Raw genomic sequence first — 18,102 nt, 5'->3', positions numbered from 1 at the left:
TAGTCAGGTACAACAAACCACAAAACTGTATAGGAAAACAGGTGACCCTAAAGGATACACTCTGCTCCTTCTAAATCGTCTCCATTTACCAGGAATCACACTTGAGCTTCCTTAGAGAAAACAAACTAGTATCCACTACAAAAACTAATTTTCTTTATGTTCAACTCAGTATAAAACTACTGGAGTCCATTTCATTTGAACTGATCATTCCCCAGATTAAATCTGATAATGTGTACACCAGAGTTAAAATCATTTCATTTTATGAAAATTTAAAAAATGTTCTCTCATTTATACTGCCTAAATCACTTTGTTGTTAAGTTTTTTACTATCACTTATTTTTAAGTCCACATTTTAGCTACTTTTACCCTTGGATAAATCAATACAGTTTTAATCTGAATAAGTGATGGCTTTAGTTTTATATTTGCTTTCCCAATTAAATCTGCAATTTTTATTATGGTAGCATAGCCACCAAAGGTATCTAACCTTTTTCTTTTAAATGCAAAAACCACTTTTTCTGACTCCAGAAAATTCCATTTCGGTATTCGTGCATCAAGTCTATCAAGCTGTCTGTGTATATCAGGCAGAAACTGAGGGAAAAAATGAAACTGTATGTATCTGTCAGTTGATGACATGTAAACCATTTCTGAAATGATGCCAGGAAAAAGAAAATAACCTTAATCTGTCAGTATAGGTATGTGACTAAATGAAAAAAGTCTTCAAAATTATGAAAGACCATCTAAAATTCTCAGTCATCAAAATCTTTAAATAAAAGTTAAACGCAAAAACACTTACTTGAGTTCTCGTCTCTCCTTTTGGCTGTTACATAGGAAGTTTCCAAACTGGCAGGAATAAATATGATGTTGAATGTGAATCAGAAACCTCTCATTGAACTCAAAGGCACAGGGAAATTGTTCCATTAACTGCCAAACACACTCAATGAACTGGTCAATAACTGGAGAGATTTCTTTTGGATCACCATCTAGATTGCCATACCTATAAAACAAAGCATCAGAGACTTTTTAAGGCAGATTTATTTTTAAATTAGAAAGCCATAAATACAAGAACAATCATAAAAGCAACTCTAGTTCCTAAATAAATCTTACAAACTTGCAATTACAAAAAAAAAGTAGAAACGTAAGTAAGTTTTTAAATTCAAATTTCCAGAGCCACTTTATAATGCAGGTCTGGATAGAAGGGATGTGTTCATGTTATAGTTACAAAAGAAAGTGTTAGTGCAAGAAATAAAATTCAAAAACACTTTCCACAGAAAAGGCATTTTTAAATGGATTCCTTAAAAGTACATTAGAACTTCTAAAATAAATGTTGCACTTTATGAGTGGGTGAGAAGAAATGTCCAGACAACTTTAGGGCTCTTTACTTTTTGCACTGTCTGGTTGGGAAGGGATGAGGAAGAAAGACAACTTGAAAAAAATAGTGGTTTCCCAAGTTGCCAGGAATATTCCCATTTTGAAAGCAGTTAAAGCTTGTCACATGATTTATGTCCATGTGACCACAGATTCCACATGTATATTTATCTCCCTTTGCTTTGCTTTTCAAGAGCACATCAGAATCTTCTTCCTCAAATGTGTATTGATTTTAAAATGACTCCTTAGCCCTTTACACTATTGTGTGAGTTTTACAGAAAATCCAAAAGGATGTTTTGGTGTCATCAAAGACAAAATAACAATATAGAACCTCATGTTAGTAAGGGATCATCACCTTGAGGAAGAGAAATGAGCAATCATCAGTTTCAGAGTTTTCCCAAGAGTGGGAACATTGGAAATTGTCTAGAAACTTCTCAGATGTTTCTAGCTTTAGTAGTTTTCTCACGTTTAGTAGCTTTAAAAGGGTTGCCTAATATTATTTTTTTGTCATCAATTAGCTGATCTTCAGTCATTTCCATATTCTCTCTGTCATCTGTCTCCTATCTTGAAGATCCTAACTGCCTAGCATATAATATTAATAGAACCCCAAACTGAAAATAATGCCATGTTAAGAAGTTTATCTAATAATTGAGTGCTTTAATTTTCTCATTTGTAAATGGAGTTCCTATGCTTTCCTGGAAAAAAATTATAAAAGTAGAATTCCTGAAAATCACAGAATTCGTGATCGATTCATGCTAAAAGCAAAAAACTACAAAAATATACTTGAGCAGTTGCATGCACTTAGAATTTTAAGAAAACACAGTAAAACATCTGAAAATATATATCAAACTATCTAATGAAACTTGCTGCCTAAATTTAAATTTTATCACCAAAGACTAAACTAAGTACCGCTATACCATTTAAGATTCAAAGAGCAGAGAACGCCAGAACACAGTACAGGCATCATCAACACTGACAAAAGAAGGCTGGTGGCTCCAAAAGCAATAGCTTGTAGTTATTGAAAGCCTACTACACAGGTCAGTCCTGCAGCTGGCCTAGTTGCATTTTTTAAATATCCATGCTACAACCCTGTGAAAAGAAGGCATCCCCATTCCACAGATGAGAGACCAAAGGTCAGACAGTGAATACCACGGCCTGGATCTGGACTTGGACATATCTGGCTCTGAATCCTTCATCACCTCTCCAGAGACATATGCACTCTGATACAAATGCCTTAGGACTATAGAAGATCAAAGAGAAACTGTTCCACAGGCAGTTCACAACTTGCAGCCTAAAGTGAATCTCTGGACTTCTAAAATGGAATAATTTAGTAAGTCACATGCGAATGGCAGGAGGAAGGGAGGGCTGATCCTCACTAGGACAACTAATGAACAAGCATTCTCTGTCTCTTCTAGAACAATTTAACATTAGTTAGTTCTGCCCAAATGTTACCAAGAGGAATCAGTTATAACTTCATTTATCTATGATATGATATAGACAACGAAATTTTAGCTTTCTGAATAAGACACAGACTCTTCAAAAACAAGAATATTTTCCCCTAAATATTCAATTGAAAATTTCAGAAATAGTGCTTTTATTCTAAACATTCAAAACAACAGTCTTAAATATTACTTACCGGTGATTAAACTTATGACCAAAGGAAATCCAGTCCTTTTCAATTAATACCTACACAAGAAAGAATATAAATATCATGGAGAGAAGCAAACAAAAAATAAGAGACCACACAACCAATAATGTTGAGGAATTTAGAGGCACTTGCAGAAGTCCCTATCCTCAAGCAACCTGCAAATGCGTGAACAGGCATTATCCACCGATACAGAGATGCACATGGCAAGGGCAAAGTTGAAGGTCATCCATAGGAACAGTGAGTGTAAATGGATGTATAAAAATGCAGGAACCCCACCTACTGAATGCTTCCTATGTGCCAGGCACTGTTCACATTGCTTTACGTATGATCTCATTTAACTGTGGGATGGTATTCTCACTCTTTTAGAAGGGGAAACTGAAGGAAAGAGATTTCATATTCGCTGAAGATCATGCTACTAGGAAGCAGACACCACTTCACACCCCAGCTCTCTCCACTCCAAACCCCATCTCAAGCAACGTGTGATGCTGCCTCTCAGTATAACGTAAATTACCAACCTCTTTACAAAAAACAGTTGGTAAGTTTTTCAGTGATCTTCTCTACACATTAGAAGAAATCTAAAATGATGGGGTTTGGCATATATTTGAAGCTTCAGCCCTGCTTTGAAATTAGGGTTAACATGAATTTCTAAGTCTGAAGCAGTCTAGATTATTATTTTTAAAATTTTGTTTTGGTTTTGTATTTTACATTTTATATTGCCTTATATTTTAAAATTTATTTTTGAGACAGGATCTCACTCAGCCACATAGGCTGTAGTGCACTGACGCAGTCATGGCTCACTACACCCTTGACCTCCTGAGCTCAAGCGATCCTCCCACCTCAGCCTAAGTAGCTGGGACCACAGGTGGGCTCTACCTGGCTAGTTTTTTTAAAATTTTTGTAGAGACGAGGTCTCGCCATGTTGCCCAGGCTGATCTCGAACTCTGGGGCTCTAGCAATCCTCCTTCCTCCACCTCCCAAAATGCTGGGATTACACACCGCACCCAGCCTGGATTTTAAAAAATGTTTAGTCAAGTAATACGGATAGTCTGATCAATATCCCCAGTGCTCTAAAGTGACCAGAGATTTCCCCCTACAAAGAAATATGGACTGGTTGAAGTCTGTTCTTGACACCTCGAGACATTTTCTTTGAGTTGTAAGTTTCATGGGGCACAATGAGAATGAGTTGATGGTGGAAAAGGATGTGTGCAAGAGAAGAGCCTAAGGGCAGTGTGTGACTGGCAACCTCTTCACTCTCCAAATGCAAATGAAGGAATCCAGCCCTCCTGACCTCAGTCCAGCAGGGGTCTGAAGCAGGAGTATCACTTTGAGGTGTCAATGCTATCACAGGTCATTGGAAGTTCTCAGACACCTCCAAAAAAAGAAAGACGTCCCAGAGAGGGAGGCCGCCTCTTCGCTCTTGTCTGAGGGTGTTGCTGATACTACTCAATAATGGAGACCCAGCAGTAAAGATATCCCATTAGGACTCCTTTGTCAGCATCTTCTGTAGCACAGATTCATGATTCACTGAAGCACTTTCTACCAAATCATGGTTAAGAGGTTAATTCATTTTAAGGAACTTATACCAGATTAGTGAAAACTTCACCATCCCAGGCAACTATACAATACTCTGTAGGTGAAAGCAACTTGTTAGGTTTTGATGCCCACCTAAAAAGTTCAAACTCTACAGGATATACTCGTCATTTTGCAAAGAACAACAACAAAAGGCTGTGAAATTTTCAGTATTCTCATCCAGGGGTGTGAAGGACTACTTACAAAACAAATCCTGGAAGTGAAAACAGTTTTGCCTACCAAGGACTTCTGGCATACAGAATATAGAAAAATTTTTCCACAGATTATTTTTTCCAAAAAGTTTTCTGTTATGTATTCACATTACCTCAAACTTGAAATACTTATGAGCAAATGATGTATAAAACTGTCTTGCAAACTACCAAATATATTTTATATTTGTCCCAAAAGTCATTCAGTAGCATTGACTTGAAATGGTTTCAATGTCCCAGAAATTCATCTCTTTATTCCAAGCCTATTTGATCTCTTCCCCTTTAATCTTGCTGAGCTACTAAAAGAAAAATAATGCTGGCAAGAAAACAGCAGCTGCCAGTAGTTGCAAAAACAGGGGTCCATGGTCAAGGCACTGCCTGTGGGAATGGCCCAGTGGCCACACTCACCATGAAGCCCTTCAGAGTCCGGTAGTGCGGGTCCAGCAGCAGGCTTGCCACCGAGCACACCTGAGCAGTCCTGTCCCAGCCATCTGAACAGTGAACAAGCACACTTACTCCTTCCTCTGAAACTGCCTAGAAAACACACGATCCGCAAAGAGTCACAAAGAATGGCTGTAAAAAGGCAGAACCTCTCATCAGAGCCAGGTTTGACTGTATATCTACAGAAAGAAACAGCCAAAACGAAACACTTGTTCGTTCATGTATTTAGGGCCCTACCTAATTAGGGCAGAGCCAGAGTGGCCTGGTGCTGGCAGCTAAAGCTTTCCCTTCACATTCTATCCAGAAGCCACCACTCAAGTCATCTCCAATAAGCACATGTACTTATTAAATATAAGCATTCGTCCTATGCAAACGGACCTTCAGCCCTCTTCCCTCCACTCTGGGTTTCCACATTAAGCCTTACTGAAATTCTGGAATTGCTACTGGCCCCAACCATTTCCAAAAAGGAAAAGGCAAAAAAATTGTAAGTTACAAATCTATGAAGTTACAGATAAAAGGTAAGAGTCAAGTAATGGGTCCAAGGTTGAGGAAAGGAAGAAAAAACAAAAGTAAAAATGACGCCAGAAAATCTCCACTAAGAAGAGTATCTGTTTGCTATTGCAAATGCACATCAATTTTTGCTAAGTATCTTGGCAGGAAACATACTCTGCGAAACATGGGAGAGATTTCATCATAGCATTTATCACTACCTAAAATTCTAGTTTTATTAGTTTATTAATACCCTGTCTCAGCTGGGGGCAGTGGCTCACACATGTAATCCTAGCACTTTGGGAGGCTGAGGCAGGTGGATCACCTGAGGTCAGGAGTTAGTGACCAGTCTGACCAACATGGCGAAACCCCGTCTCTACTAAAAATACAAAAATTAGCTGGGCATAGTGGTGCATGCCAGTAATCCCAGCTGCTTGGGAGGCTGAGACAGAAGAATCGCTTCAACCTGGGAGGCAGAGGTTGCAGTGAGCTGAGATCACGCCACTGCACTCCAGCCTGGGTGACAGAGCGAGACTCCCTCTCAAAATAACAACAACAACAACTCTGTCTCCCACAACAGAATGTAAGCTCTCTGAGGGAAGAGACTTCATCTGCCTTATTCACGTCGCATCTGTAAAATCTATAATAGTACCTGGCACTATAAATACAGATTTCTTCAATAAATGATTACCTCAAAACGGAGAACATACCATGGCATCAGGGAAGGTATGGTTCTCTTTACATATAAATCCGAGGAGTTTATTTTTGTAAAAAAACCTAACAGCACAAAAGACACTGCATTCTAAAACAGCTTGTATGAAAGTTGCAACATTTTCCTATGGCAGAATGGACTCTACCTCCCAGCTACAGGAATGTGACTTTTGCTTATGCCATGACTAAAAAGAAGGATCTGTTGGATGTAAGCCCTAAGCCCCACCACTGAAGTAACTCACATTTGGTTGTATTCTACAGAAAATTCTTTTCTCCATCCAGGATTAAGCTTAATGGAAGAGAATACTCTGGAAATATTCTACCATTTGATCACAGTGCTGACATACTATCAGCTAAGCACTATATTCTTTAGCAAAATCACATCTTCAGTGCACAGATTATCTGGAGCTCCACAAAGCCGGCTACCCAGTCAATGCAGTGCAGCTCAGGACAGGGAAGCCCATGGCAGAGGGATACCCATTTTGAAGTCAGTGGTTTGCTCATCTGTCCCTTAATTTATTTTCTCTGCAATTGCATACCTTTGCAATGAAGATTCCTGCATCCATTATGGCTTTAATGTGCCTTAACCAGCCAGAGTTCTCCAGACCCCACAGGAAATCACTCATGGAGGGAGATTTAAGTTCACACACTGCAAGATAAATCATGTTATAAAAGCAAAATTAAGGTACTCTCTCGTTTTACATATGATCATGTTTTATAGGTAGTTTGCTAATGATTTCTTTGTTGTAATAGGTATTTTCTGGAAGACTTAAATCAAAATAAATACCCATGTTTACTAAACTTGATTCTATGGAACCATTTCAAGTAAGACTTTTCTGCCTTCTTCGGTCACAGGGAATACTGCACTGTTTACAACTATTATATATGTAAAGTTTAAATCCTAATATTAATGAAAATCATTAAGCGTTCTGGCAGAAAACATATATTTGCCTTTCCAGCAAAGTAATTAAAAATAGGCTACTAAGGAATAATTGAATTAGGAGTGCAATGGGGAAAAAATCATATAATTGTAGCACCTACCCACTTAGAAGTTTCCATCACCCAACCACTTCAGATTAGGACTGTTGTAAAAACACAAGACAGAGCAATCCTAAATTTCTTAAATGGAAATGATCAAACGCCTCTTGCCAATAACCCCCACCCAATGGGAGTAAGGCCTGTAAGCTTAAAAATAACATATATACCTCTGATCCAATTCTAGAGCATCAGGATAGGGACTTTCCCATTGAGTGAAAATGAAGAAAACCCAGGATCCCAATGAAATATATATTTACACAACTAAGGCAGGTGTATAAACACCTCTATAATATTATAAACCACCAACTTTCACCTCAGGAGCTTCTTTTATTTAATCTAAAGCATTAAAAAGCTTTAGAGCTAGTGTGCTGAGTACATATCACAAATACTGCAATCCAAAGTGGAAGTTTAGACATATAAAACCCTATTCAGGAGTCTTGTCAATCAACCAATGAAATTCAATCATGATCTACAGATTTCTGTTTAGTTTAGTTTATTGTTCTCCGTGATGCAGTAAACACACATAGGGAACAGGGAGCCCTTTTTCCTACCCCCAACTCCATGAGCAATGAGCTGTGTAGTCTTGCACATGTTATTCCACTATCTGAGCCTCAATTTCTTCATTTTTTAAAATGGGGAAAGTGTACTAAATTATATCCTTCCAACTCTAAACCCCCAGATTCAACTTTGTGAACTCTTTGAAATTTCTATGCATATGGGACACATAGCAGTATTAACAAAAATACTAATTTATCAGATGCCCTGCCTCCAAGAATGCAGATAAGAGGATTCACTGTGATTTCCTGCAACATAAAAGCCACACAAAAAAAAGCACAAGTAGTTAAATTCTGAGTCATAGATGACAACAATGTTGAAGGAAATAACACTGAAATTCCCAGAAAAAAACCCAACCTAAGAAAACTATATTATGAATATGTTCAGGCAAGATTCTAAAATCTTCCTTCCAAATGCCTGCCCTGAGCTGGAAGCATAGCTCTGAAGACCTAATATGCAGTTGGTGAAGTGACAACCCTCTGAATTTGCTCTGGTTCGCAGCACTGCCTGTCTAAGGTCACAGTGTTGCCCCTTCCGCACCCCAGGCCCAGCATCACAGGCAGGAAGACACTATGTGTCTGATAAAGTACATGCAGAATGGTAAAGGAGAGGGTGCTTAGTGGAAGGCCAGTGAAAAATACGCAGACGGATTCACAGAATCTGTGGCTCTACTAGCCCTGTAGCCCTGGGTAGTCAGCCATGGGCTGAGAGTGCCCAAGCTTAGAGTTTTAATCATTAAGTTATAAAATATTTAAACATATAAAGATTAAAATGTAATGTATCCTGACAATGAAATACTCTTCAGTGATAAAAGGAGATGAGCTATGAAAAGACACAGAGGGAAGTTAAATGCACAGTGCTAAGGGAAAGAAGCCAACTTTTCCTTGAAAAGGCTACATATTATATGATGTCAACTATATGACCTAGAAAATGGAAAACGATGGAGACAGCAAAAAAAATCAGTGGCTGCCAGAGGTTAGGGTTGTGAGAGGAATAAATAGGTGGGGCACAAGAATGTTTAGGGCAGAAAACTATTCTGTCCACTGTGACAGTGGTTACATTCATTATTAAACATTTGTCAAAACCCACAGAATGTCCTACAGCAAGAGGGAACCATACGGTGGACTTTGAATGATACTGATGTGCCAGTGTAGGTGCACTGATCGCAACAGTGTACCACTCTGTAGGGGATGTTAATAATGGAGGTGGCTGTGCATGTGTGCAGGCAGGGCTAGTTGGGACGCTCTGTACCTTCTGCTCAATTTTGCTGTGAATCTAAAACTGCTCTTAAAAAAAAAAAAAAAAAAGCCTTTAAAAACATGATAATGTAACAGACATCCAGATTGGCCACAACTGCTCCAGATGTCTCTTAAGAAAACAAAACAGAAAAAGGGCTGGGCACAGTGCCTCACACCTGTAATCCTAGCACTTTGAGGGGCCAAGGCAGAAGGATCATTTGAGCCAAGGAGTTCAAGACCAGCCTGCATAAAGTAGCGAGATTCAGTCTCTACAAAAAACGAGAAAAAATTAGTGAGACTTGGTGGCACATGCCTGTTGTCCCAGCTACTTGGGAGGCTGAGTCGAGAGGATCACTTGAACCCAGGAGTTTGAGGCTGCAGTGAGCCAGGATCTTGCCACTGCACTCCATCCTGGGTGATGACAGAGCCAGATCCTCTCTCTAAAAAAATAAAGTAAAAATAAAGCCTCGTGTTTTCATGTCATCCTGCTTCTTTCAAGATTATTAATATTCCCAAGAACTTTTTGTTCTTTCACTACTTACATACTAGCTGTGTGGGCTTGGGTAGATTACTTAGCCTCTCTGTGCTTCAGTTTCCTCAACTGTAAAATGGTAATAATAGCCTCTGTATCAAAGTGTTATTATTTAAGTTAGCCCTTATTGCTATTATCCTCAAATAATATATATTTTATAGGTATTAAAATTTACATATATATATCATAGTCTTTGCCATTTTTATCCAACTTTTAGATATCCATATTATGTAAATAAACTTCATTAATTTTAGCAGCTATATAATATTCCACTCTATATTGCAAATTATTTGTCCATCCCCCTACTGTTGACAATTGTTTCCTCTTTTTCAATATTTACAAATAGTACAGAAAAAAAAAAATCTTCCTACAGTCTCCTTGTAGAAAGTCTCCCTATACCTGGATTTCTATAAGTGAAATGGGCTGGGTCACAGAGTTCCTAAATCTTCAGCTCTATCATGCGTAGTTAGCCCTCTGTATTCTCGGGTTCCACATCCTTGGAATCAACCAACCACAGAGTACAAACATTCGAAAAAAATAAAAATAACAGTACAACAAAAAAATAATGGTAACAGAAAAACAATACAGTGTAACAACTATTTACACAGCATTTACATTGTATTAAGTATTGCAAGTAATGTAGAGATGATTTTAAATATATGGGAGGATGTGCACAGGTTATATGCAAATACACCATGTTACTATGTAAGGGACTTGGGCGTGTGTGGATTTGGGAATCTATAGGGGCCGGGGTGGGGGTGCTGGAAACAATTCCCCTTGGATACTGAGGGATGACTCTATTGCCAAATTGCTCTTGAAAAGGGCTGCAGTGGTTTATGCTCCCACCAGCAGGGTAGGAAAGTTCCTCTCCCCATATCCCAAGTAATACTTGGTATTGCTGATGCTTTACATTTTGCCAATCTTATAATATTTCTCTAAAAATATTAATGGCAGTTTTTGTGTGTGTTAGGGGGGTGTGGTCTCTGTCATGCATGTTGAGCTTTCCTCAATTTTCTAATTTTTGCCTATCCATTCACATGTAAGAGCAAGACACAGGAGGCTGGCTGACAGTGCCGTGTGCTGTGTGCATGGGCAGGCTTTCTTAGCTGCTGGGCTTTGCTATGGGGGATTTGGCCAATGTAACATCTGCAAGTCCTTTGTCTTGGATGTTTGCAGGCCCCAGCATGGAATCTTCTGAACACCTGAGTGCATCACGTTGGATGCCAGTGTCCTAAGAGGACAGCTGGGGCAGTAACCATGGGTCTCATTCTTCGATACTTACACTTTCACTTAACCCCTGTTTTTGGCCTGGCATTCCCCAACCCCTCTTCCAGCTTTGCCTGGTACTCCTGATCCCAGAGTCCCCGTAGTAAACGTTTTCAGAAAGGTTGACTTTCCAGAAAGTGCATCACCATCTTCTCTTGTGGAAGGGTGGGAAGAGGCTTCACTAGGCAGTGCAGGGGAGGAAGGAGGCTGGGATCCAATCAACTTCTTGTGCAAATGTTCGGCTAGTACTCTTCTTTCAGAGACACCTGATGGCTCGAATTCCAGAGACTGTCAAAGGATCTGCACTTCTGTTTGGCTTCCTTTGGGGTTTCTCATACTTCTGCCATAAATTGCAGCTTTTTTTTTTCCTAGTCTGTGTCATTACTTATCACTCATCCATTTATTTTGCACCTTTTATATTTTTGTTTCCATCACCTCCTCTTTCAATCTCCTATCCTTTTGTATTTTTGCTTTTTTTTTTTTTTCCACTTCATTCTCATTTTAGTGGGAAGTTTAGAGGAAGTGGGTAAGTTATTATATATTGTATTTAACTGGAACAGAAACAAGAAATTACTTTGGGCCTGTGCAAGGCAGAAGCTGGAACTAAGATTCCCTACATCAAACTGAGCTGTTAAAAAAAATCTACTCATGCGTCAGGATGATGATGGGAAGCCAATCTCTGCCTGGACAAAAATCTCTCCTGAGATGCTGAAACCCTGGGCCTAGTCTCACACGTTTGGGATCCAAACACACCTTCCTTATGCATGGAAGCCCCCAAGATAAGAATTACCATGTTTGGGCTGGGAATCTCACAGACACCCAGCAGACGTACACCAAACACTGCTTAGGAGCAACACTTCCACAATTCTGTGGAATCCCACAGAAAAAGCGGGGCTGAAGACAAGTTTACAGCACACCAGGGAACAGTGCTCATGACAATGGCTAGCAGGCAGAGGAGAAAACATACAGGATGAGTGCCCCAAGAACCCGATGTGATAGAACAGTCACGTGAAACAGGCTTCAGGTTACTGGAACTGGAGCAGGAGGAAGGCAGCCTCCCACAGGCATAACAGATGGTTCCTGATGTGTCTGGACTCACTCTTCCCATGGTTCCAGGAGGAATCACTCTTGGCCACTGCAGTAAGGTCCTACAGCCAGGCTTCCCGAGATCCTCTTGTCTGAATGGTTCCAGGTTAGGGTCTGCTACAGGTATTTTGCATGTTTGGAAGGTGATATGCAGTGGAAGGTGACGTGAAGTGGCAGCTGATGAAGCTATTCCTGCCTACTCCAATCTGTCCTCACTCCCCTGCCTCTGATGGCCAGTTCTGTGCCCCACAGGGACACCTGACACAGAAGCAGCAGCCTCCACAGGTGTCCCCTCCAGCCCCTGCTGCAGGCCTTCACAAGTGACTTGTCCTCTGCTCTTCCAGGCACCCAGCTCTGCACCCTCACATCCCCAACGTCTCCTGAAAACAAGGCCCCTTTTCCAAAGCCCTGCTCACTGTCCCGCTTCCCTGATCAAACTCGCTGACACTTCCAGATGTTTTCATCAGCAGGGATTTCACAATAGCTTACTCTGCCCTCTTGGGGAATCAGGAAGGCCTCCTAGTTTAACTTAGATTTTAAACAGTGTAAAATTATTACTCAGATGTACAGTATATTACTACACTGTGCATCTGAGTAATAATCATGACATATGCATGGGCAATAGCATGTAGCAATGTTTAAGGGCTTCAGAGGCAGACACAGCTGCACTCAAACTCCAGCTCTACCCACGCTCAACATGGTAACCAGAGTTAGTTACTGAGCCTCGCTGTCTTCAAATATACAATGGGGATAAAACACCTTCCTCAAACAGTTGTTGTAAAGCTGAAATAATACAAATAAGCATTACATTGGCATCAAGAGGGTAGCTATGATACACATTTTATTATCTGTTTCTCCAGCACAGGTGTCCTTGGAGGAAGGAGGTGTTAGACTCACTCAAACATGTCAATGGTGAAGCTCCAAAAAGTTAAGCATGAAGTGATCAATGGCAGAAAGACATCTCAAATGCAAGTCTTCTGAGAGACAAACCTAGAGTTTTTGCCACCACACCATGACTACCTTGGTAGGTTTTACCAGAAATAATAATAATAGTAACACTTACACACCAGGTACCAGACACTAAGTGCTTTATATAGATTAGCTTTAGCGTTTCAATCCTCAATCATTCTGAGGAAGGCACTTACTATTCTCATTCTTGACTGTGGAAACCAGTGCAAACAGGCTAAGTGCTTGTCCAGCGTCTCCCAGCTGATGGATACGTGGTGAGACGAGGCTCCAGTCTGGCTCCAGAGTTCATGCTCTCAATGCCTCTCAACCTCAGGTTGTTTTTTTTCATAATTCAACATGAACCAATCTTGGTTCCCAAATATCATCAGCTTAAAAGTTATGCTTTCTAACACTTACAACAGTGCTGCCCTGTTATAGTAATCACTAGTCACACGTGGCTACGAAACACTTGAAATATGTCCGATCGGAATTGAGATAGATACGCTGTAAGTGTCAAATATGAATCAAATTTTAAAGGCATGGTACACACAAAAAATGCAAAAACACCCATCACTAGCTTTTTATACTGATAACGTTGAAATAACATTTGGGATATAGTGGGTTAAATAAAATACATTATTAAAATTAATATACATATACATATTTATATAACATATGAAATTTTCTTTTTACCTTTAATGTGGCCACCAGAAAGTTTAAAATTCCAAATATTTTCTGCACTTGTGTCCTGCATTTTACTTTTATGCACAGTATTGACTTAGACTGCTCAAGGAAGCTTAATCTGATCAGAAGTCACCAAACATTTTTGCACATGTACCTCTAAAATAAAAATGTAAAACTACATATTCCCTCATACACCCTGAGATGATGCATCATGGCAAGACTGAGGGTGTGGTAATGTTTTTTTTTTTTTTGTAAGGTGGCAACAAGGCAATTAGGAAGGGAGCTGGGAAGGGAGAGATGGCTTAAAGCTGGCCCCAGGAGCATTCTGAGAGGCAGGTCATGTAATCATAGTAAGGAGGACATACAGAAGTTGATGATCTAGAAGCCAGTTTCCATAAAGTAATGTGCCCAGGGTGCACTTAAAAAGTCTTTCTGTGAACTCGGGTGCATGGACCCGCCTGGAAGACAGACAGCACAATCTGATACGAAGGCCACATGCCAGCCCCGAGGTGAAACCGAGCAAGCCCGGCCCTTCTGGACATCTGTCGCCTTATGACAGTGCCCAGCAATACCGACGGGCCCTCCAAGCATCAGGCTCACTTCTGCCTGTGCACGCGGCCCTGAAACACGGCCCCGTGGGAAGCATGGCAAATTCCAGCACCATCCATGAGCTCTCACCACTCCCTGGGCGCATGCTGCTTGGGCTTTCTGTCCAACCCCAGGCCATGCCCCAAAGTGTTCAAGTTAATCCTAAAATACACACATTCCACTCCGTGAAGTCTCAGGATGCAACTGATTCCTCCAAGCCTTCCACAGATAACATTCTTTTGCAGTCTTTTTTTCACTGAACAGGCCAAACTTTCCAGTCGTTATAGGGCTTAGGGCTAGTTAGCATTCTTGTTGATTATTCAGTTCAGGGGGCCTGAAGATCTTGGCATCCAAGCTCTGACGCTTAGCCCGGGAACAAAAGATCCTTTTCACCACCTTCTCTTCCCACAAGGCATGGAAATGACTGCAAGTTTAAAAATAAAGACACCGGGCTTGCCAGCTAACCTGGAGATGGCCTGCGCCAAAAGCGAGAGAGGAATGGATGCCACAGGACCAGGCCTAGAATGTCCTGCCAGAGAAAAGTCCCCATGCTTCTGTGTCCAGTTAGCTCTCAGCAACGGAACAGGCTGCTGTGGCTCTCACCACGTCAGCACTAAGAAGGCTCCTTGTTTACCATTTCTGTTTTCAGGAGCATTAACATTGCGTGCGCTAAGTAAAATAACCCCACCAGGTTCTCAAGCAAACTTAACCACTGAGAGGGTGTTTGCTTCCCCGTGTGCTGACTGGCAGCATGAAAAGCAAAGAGGTCTGCGGATGATTAATAGACATGGGCAGATGGGGGTACACTTGAGACCAAAACGATTAGCGCCTGGATTTTTAAATATAAAACTGTTGGGTTTGTTTGGATAAACTCAGGATAAGGTAGAAATACTTATTTGTTCACTCTTGTTGCCAAACCGAAACCAATATTTACAAACCATTTTGCTGAACAAAGTTCATTTCAGCTGACATCAGAGACATATGCCGCAAACTGCAGAGAACAGGGCTTACTAATCGGGAGTTTCATGCCCAGGTCTAGTGATATTTGTTTTATATAACAGGACTACTATATGTCACAAATATATATAAACTACAGTGAAAAAATAAAAAAGCAAAGACAATAGATATAATTTTAGGACCTCTGCAAATGTGGAATTTACTTAGAAGAAAATCAGCCTCAAATAATCTGCCTTAGGTATTTCCTATATCACTCTTATTTTCTCCCATACAATTGCTGGGTGGGGTCAGTGAGGGTGCGAAAAAAGTCTCCATCTGAACCCTGTGGAATTGGTCTTTCTTGTACCCTGAGATCTAAAGTTGAAATTGTACATGGCCCTCCCTTGATTACCAACCCAACACTGGTTTAAGTTCCACCAATGTTGGCTCTGTCCTTTTCCCATTTTGGAGTCATGAAGCCAAGATCTGTAAGAGTCTTCAGAGAACTGGCAAAATGATGATAATGTCCCTCCACTGAACATCCACTAGGCGAAGCCATTCAAAGAGGACTGAATTATGGCCTGTACAATCAAAGTGTTTAGCCTACACGAGCCCATCACCATATGTTCCAAAATACTAACTACCACTGGCCTAAAGAAAATCAAGCAGTAAGTTCATAGGATAATGTGCTATTAGTATTTATGAATGTGAATTTTGTGTCTAAAGACAGATTAACAGTATATGGTGGTAACCTGTACTATCTTAGGTTTAACACGTGCTAAGGACAGTAAGATGTGAATATTAACTGCAGAGGTGTGTAAAACTTTGCAGCAAATAAAAAACATGTGGCTGGGTGCAGTGGGTTGTGCCTGTAATGCCAGAACTTTGGGAGGCCAAGGCAGTAGGATTGCTCGAGCCCAGGAGTTCAAGACCAACCTGGGCAATGTAGCAAGACCCCATCTCTACAAAAATAAAAATAAAAAATTAGCTGGGTGTGGAGATGCACGCCTGTAGTCCCAGATACTCAGGAGGCTGAGGCAGGAGGATCACTTGAACCCAGGGGTCGGAGGCTGCTGTGAGCTACAATTGCACCACTGCACTTCAACCTGGGCAACATAAGGAGACCCTCTCTTATTTTAAAAATGTAGGTGTGTGCCCATTTCTGTTACATCTGCCATATGTAATGGGGCTTGGTGCTTTCCTCTCAACGAACCTTCACAACTTCCCATCTAGAGTGGATAGAATTATCTATTTTTTATTTTATTTTATTTATGTATTTATTTATTTTGAGACAGAGTCTTGCTCTGTCGCCCAGGCTGGAGTGCAGTGGTGTGATCTCGGCTCAATGTAACCTCCACCTCCTGGATTCAAGCAATTCTCCTGCTTCAGCTTCCTGAGTAGCCAGGACTACAGGCACACACCACCACGCCAGGCTAATTTTTGTATTTTCAGTAGAGACAGGGTTTCGCCATGTTGGCCAGGCAGGTCTCAAACTCCTGACCTCAGGTGATCCGCCTGCCTCAGCCTCCCAAAGTGCTGGGATTACACGTATGAGCCACCACACCCAGCCGACAGAATTATCTTGATTTATTAAGGAGTAATGGGCTCAGATGCTAGCAACGCAGCAAATACACTGGGATAGAAATCTAAATCCCTTGACTCTACTTTCCATATTATTTTCACTAAAAAATGGAGAATAATTAAAAGTAAATATACAAACTGAGCCAGGAAGAACAGGAATTGAACTGAAGGTAGGGTTTAAGGGATGTTAAAATCTAAATAGGGAACTCAAAGCAAATGGCACAAGAGAAGTCGAGACTGGGAAAAGATGGGGGTTGAGAGGCTGGAAAGTCTGGCGTGCATGTAAAGCAGCAGGCACTAGAGAGAAGGCCAGGAATCCCGGAAGACTGAGATGGTGGCTGCCAATAACTCAAGTGGTAAAATGAGCAGCACATGCAGCAGAGGATGCAGGGGTGGGGGTCGTCCCACACGCCTCATGCCAGCTGAGAAAGCTTCCAGGACCAACACTGGCAAGCAAACTGAACTGCCAAACCCCACCTAGAGCCTTACGGAAAAACAGCTCCTCTTATCACTAACATCAGCCACATCTGTCTTGAGTTTGATGGGCTACGCTTGCTTCTCCAAGCAGTCATATTGAAACTCTCCTGGTTCTCTGAAATCTGTCATCACAGTTAACAGAACAATAATTCTGAGGGTGAACATTTTAAAATTAATCTTTGAATGGTCTCAGTGAACTGCAAAATAAAGCATCGCTTGGAGAAATATAACTACTATTCTCTCATTAAATAAAACCTTCTTTTGTTTTGTCCCTTTGATAATGTCAAATGCTTTGGCTGTGACATCCAGCTAAAACATTCAACCATGACTTACCCAGGGAAGGCCCTCAGTGAGATCACTAATAAACAAGCATGATCTTTTCTTCCTGCCATGATTTCTGTTCTAGGTCAAAACTGGTTACTTCTTTCAGAATGAATGAATGAAGCGTTTGCCTATCCAATGCCTGGCAGAGAGAACACTCTCAGTACTGATGAATAGATGAGCGTCTGTGATAACCATCCCGGCTCCTGTGTGTTAAGTACTTACTACAAGCAGGTATTGTGCCTGAGGCTCTGCGTAATCTACTCTCCTGGGTAGATTCACTCTGGATTTCAGATTGGAAAGAGTGGCTTCCAGAGGTTTACCAGGTCATCCATGGTTACATAGCCAGTAAACTACTGAGCTGGAATCCATTCCACCGCACATGCATCCATACTCCTGCTGTAGCCTATGTCTCTGTGCT

The 18,102-nt window shown here is 40.9% G+C and overlaps 1 protein-coding gene across 1 annotated transcript in view; it reads right to left on the bottom strand.

The window, feature by feature from the left end:
- Positions 1-18,102, bottom strand: part of MTMR7 (myotubularin related protein 7) — a 114,322-nt gene that overhangs the window by 6,116 nt on the left and 90,104 nt on the right. Inside the window, exons 8-11 of the mRNA XM_011934881.1 lie at positions 6,971-7,080; positions 5,199-5,324; positions 3,001-3,050; positions 793-993 (exon numbers count right to left, since the gene is read on the bottom strand). Of these exons, the coding sequence (XP_011790271.1) occupies positions 793-993; positions 3,001-3,050; positions 5,199-5,324; positions 6,971-7,080 (487 nt within the window). The remainder of the gene's footprint in view (positions 1-792; positions 994-3,000; positions 3,051-5,198; positions 5,325-6,970; positions 7,081-18,102) is intronic.

This window comes from Colobus angolensis, unplaced genomic scaffold (assembly GCF_000951035.1).
Source record: "Colobus angolensis palliatus isolate OR3802 unplaced genomic scaffold, Cang.pa_1.0 Scaffold14, whole genome shotgun sequence".
In the NCBI taxonomy this organism is placed as follows: Eukaryota; Metazoa; Chordata; class Mammalia; order Primates; family Cercopithecidae; genus Colobus; species Colobus angolensis.
The sequence above is the reverse complement of the archived record's forward strand: the minus strand, read 5'-3'. Positions and strand labels throughout refer to the sequence as shown.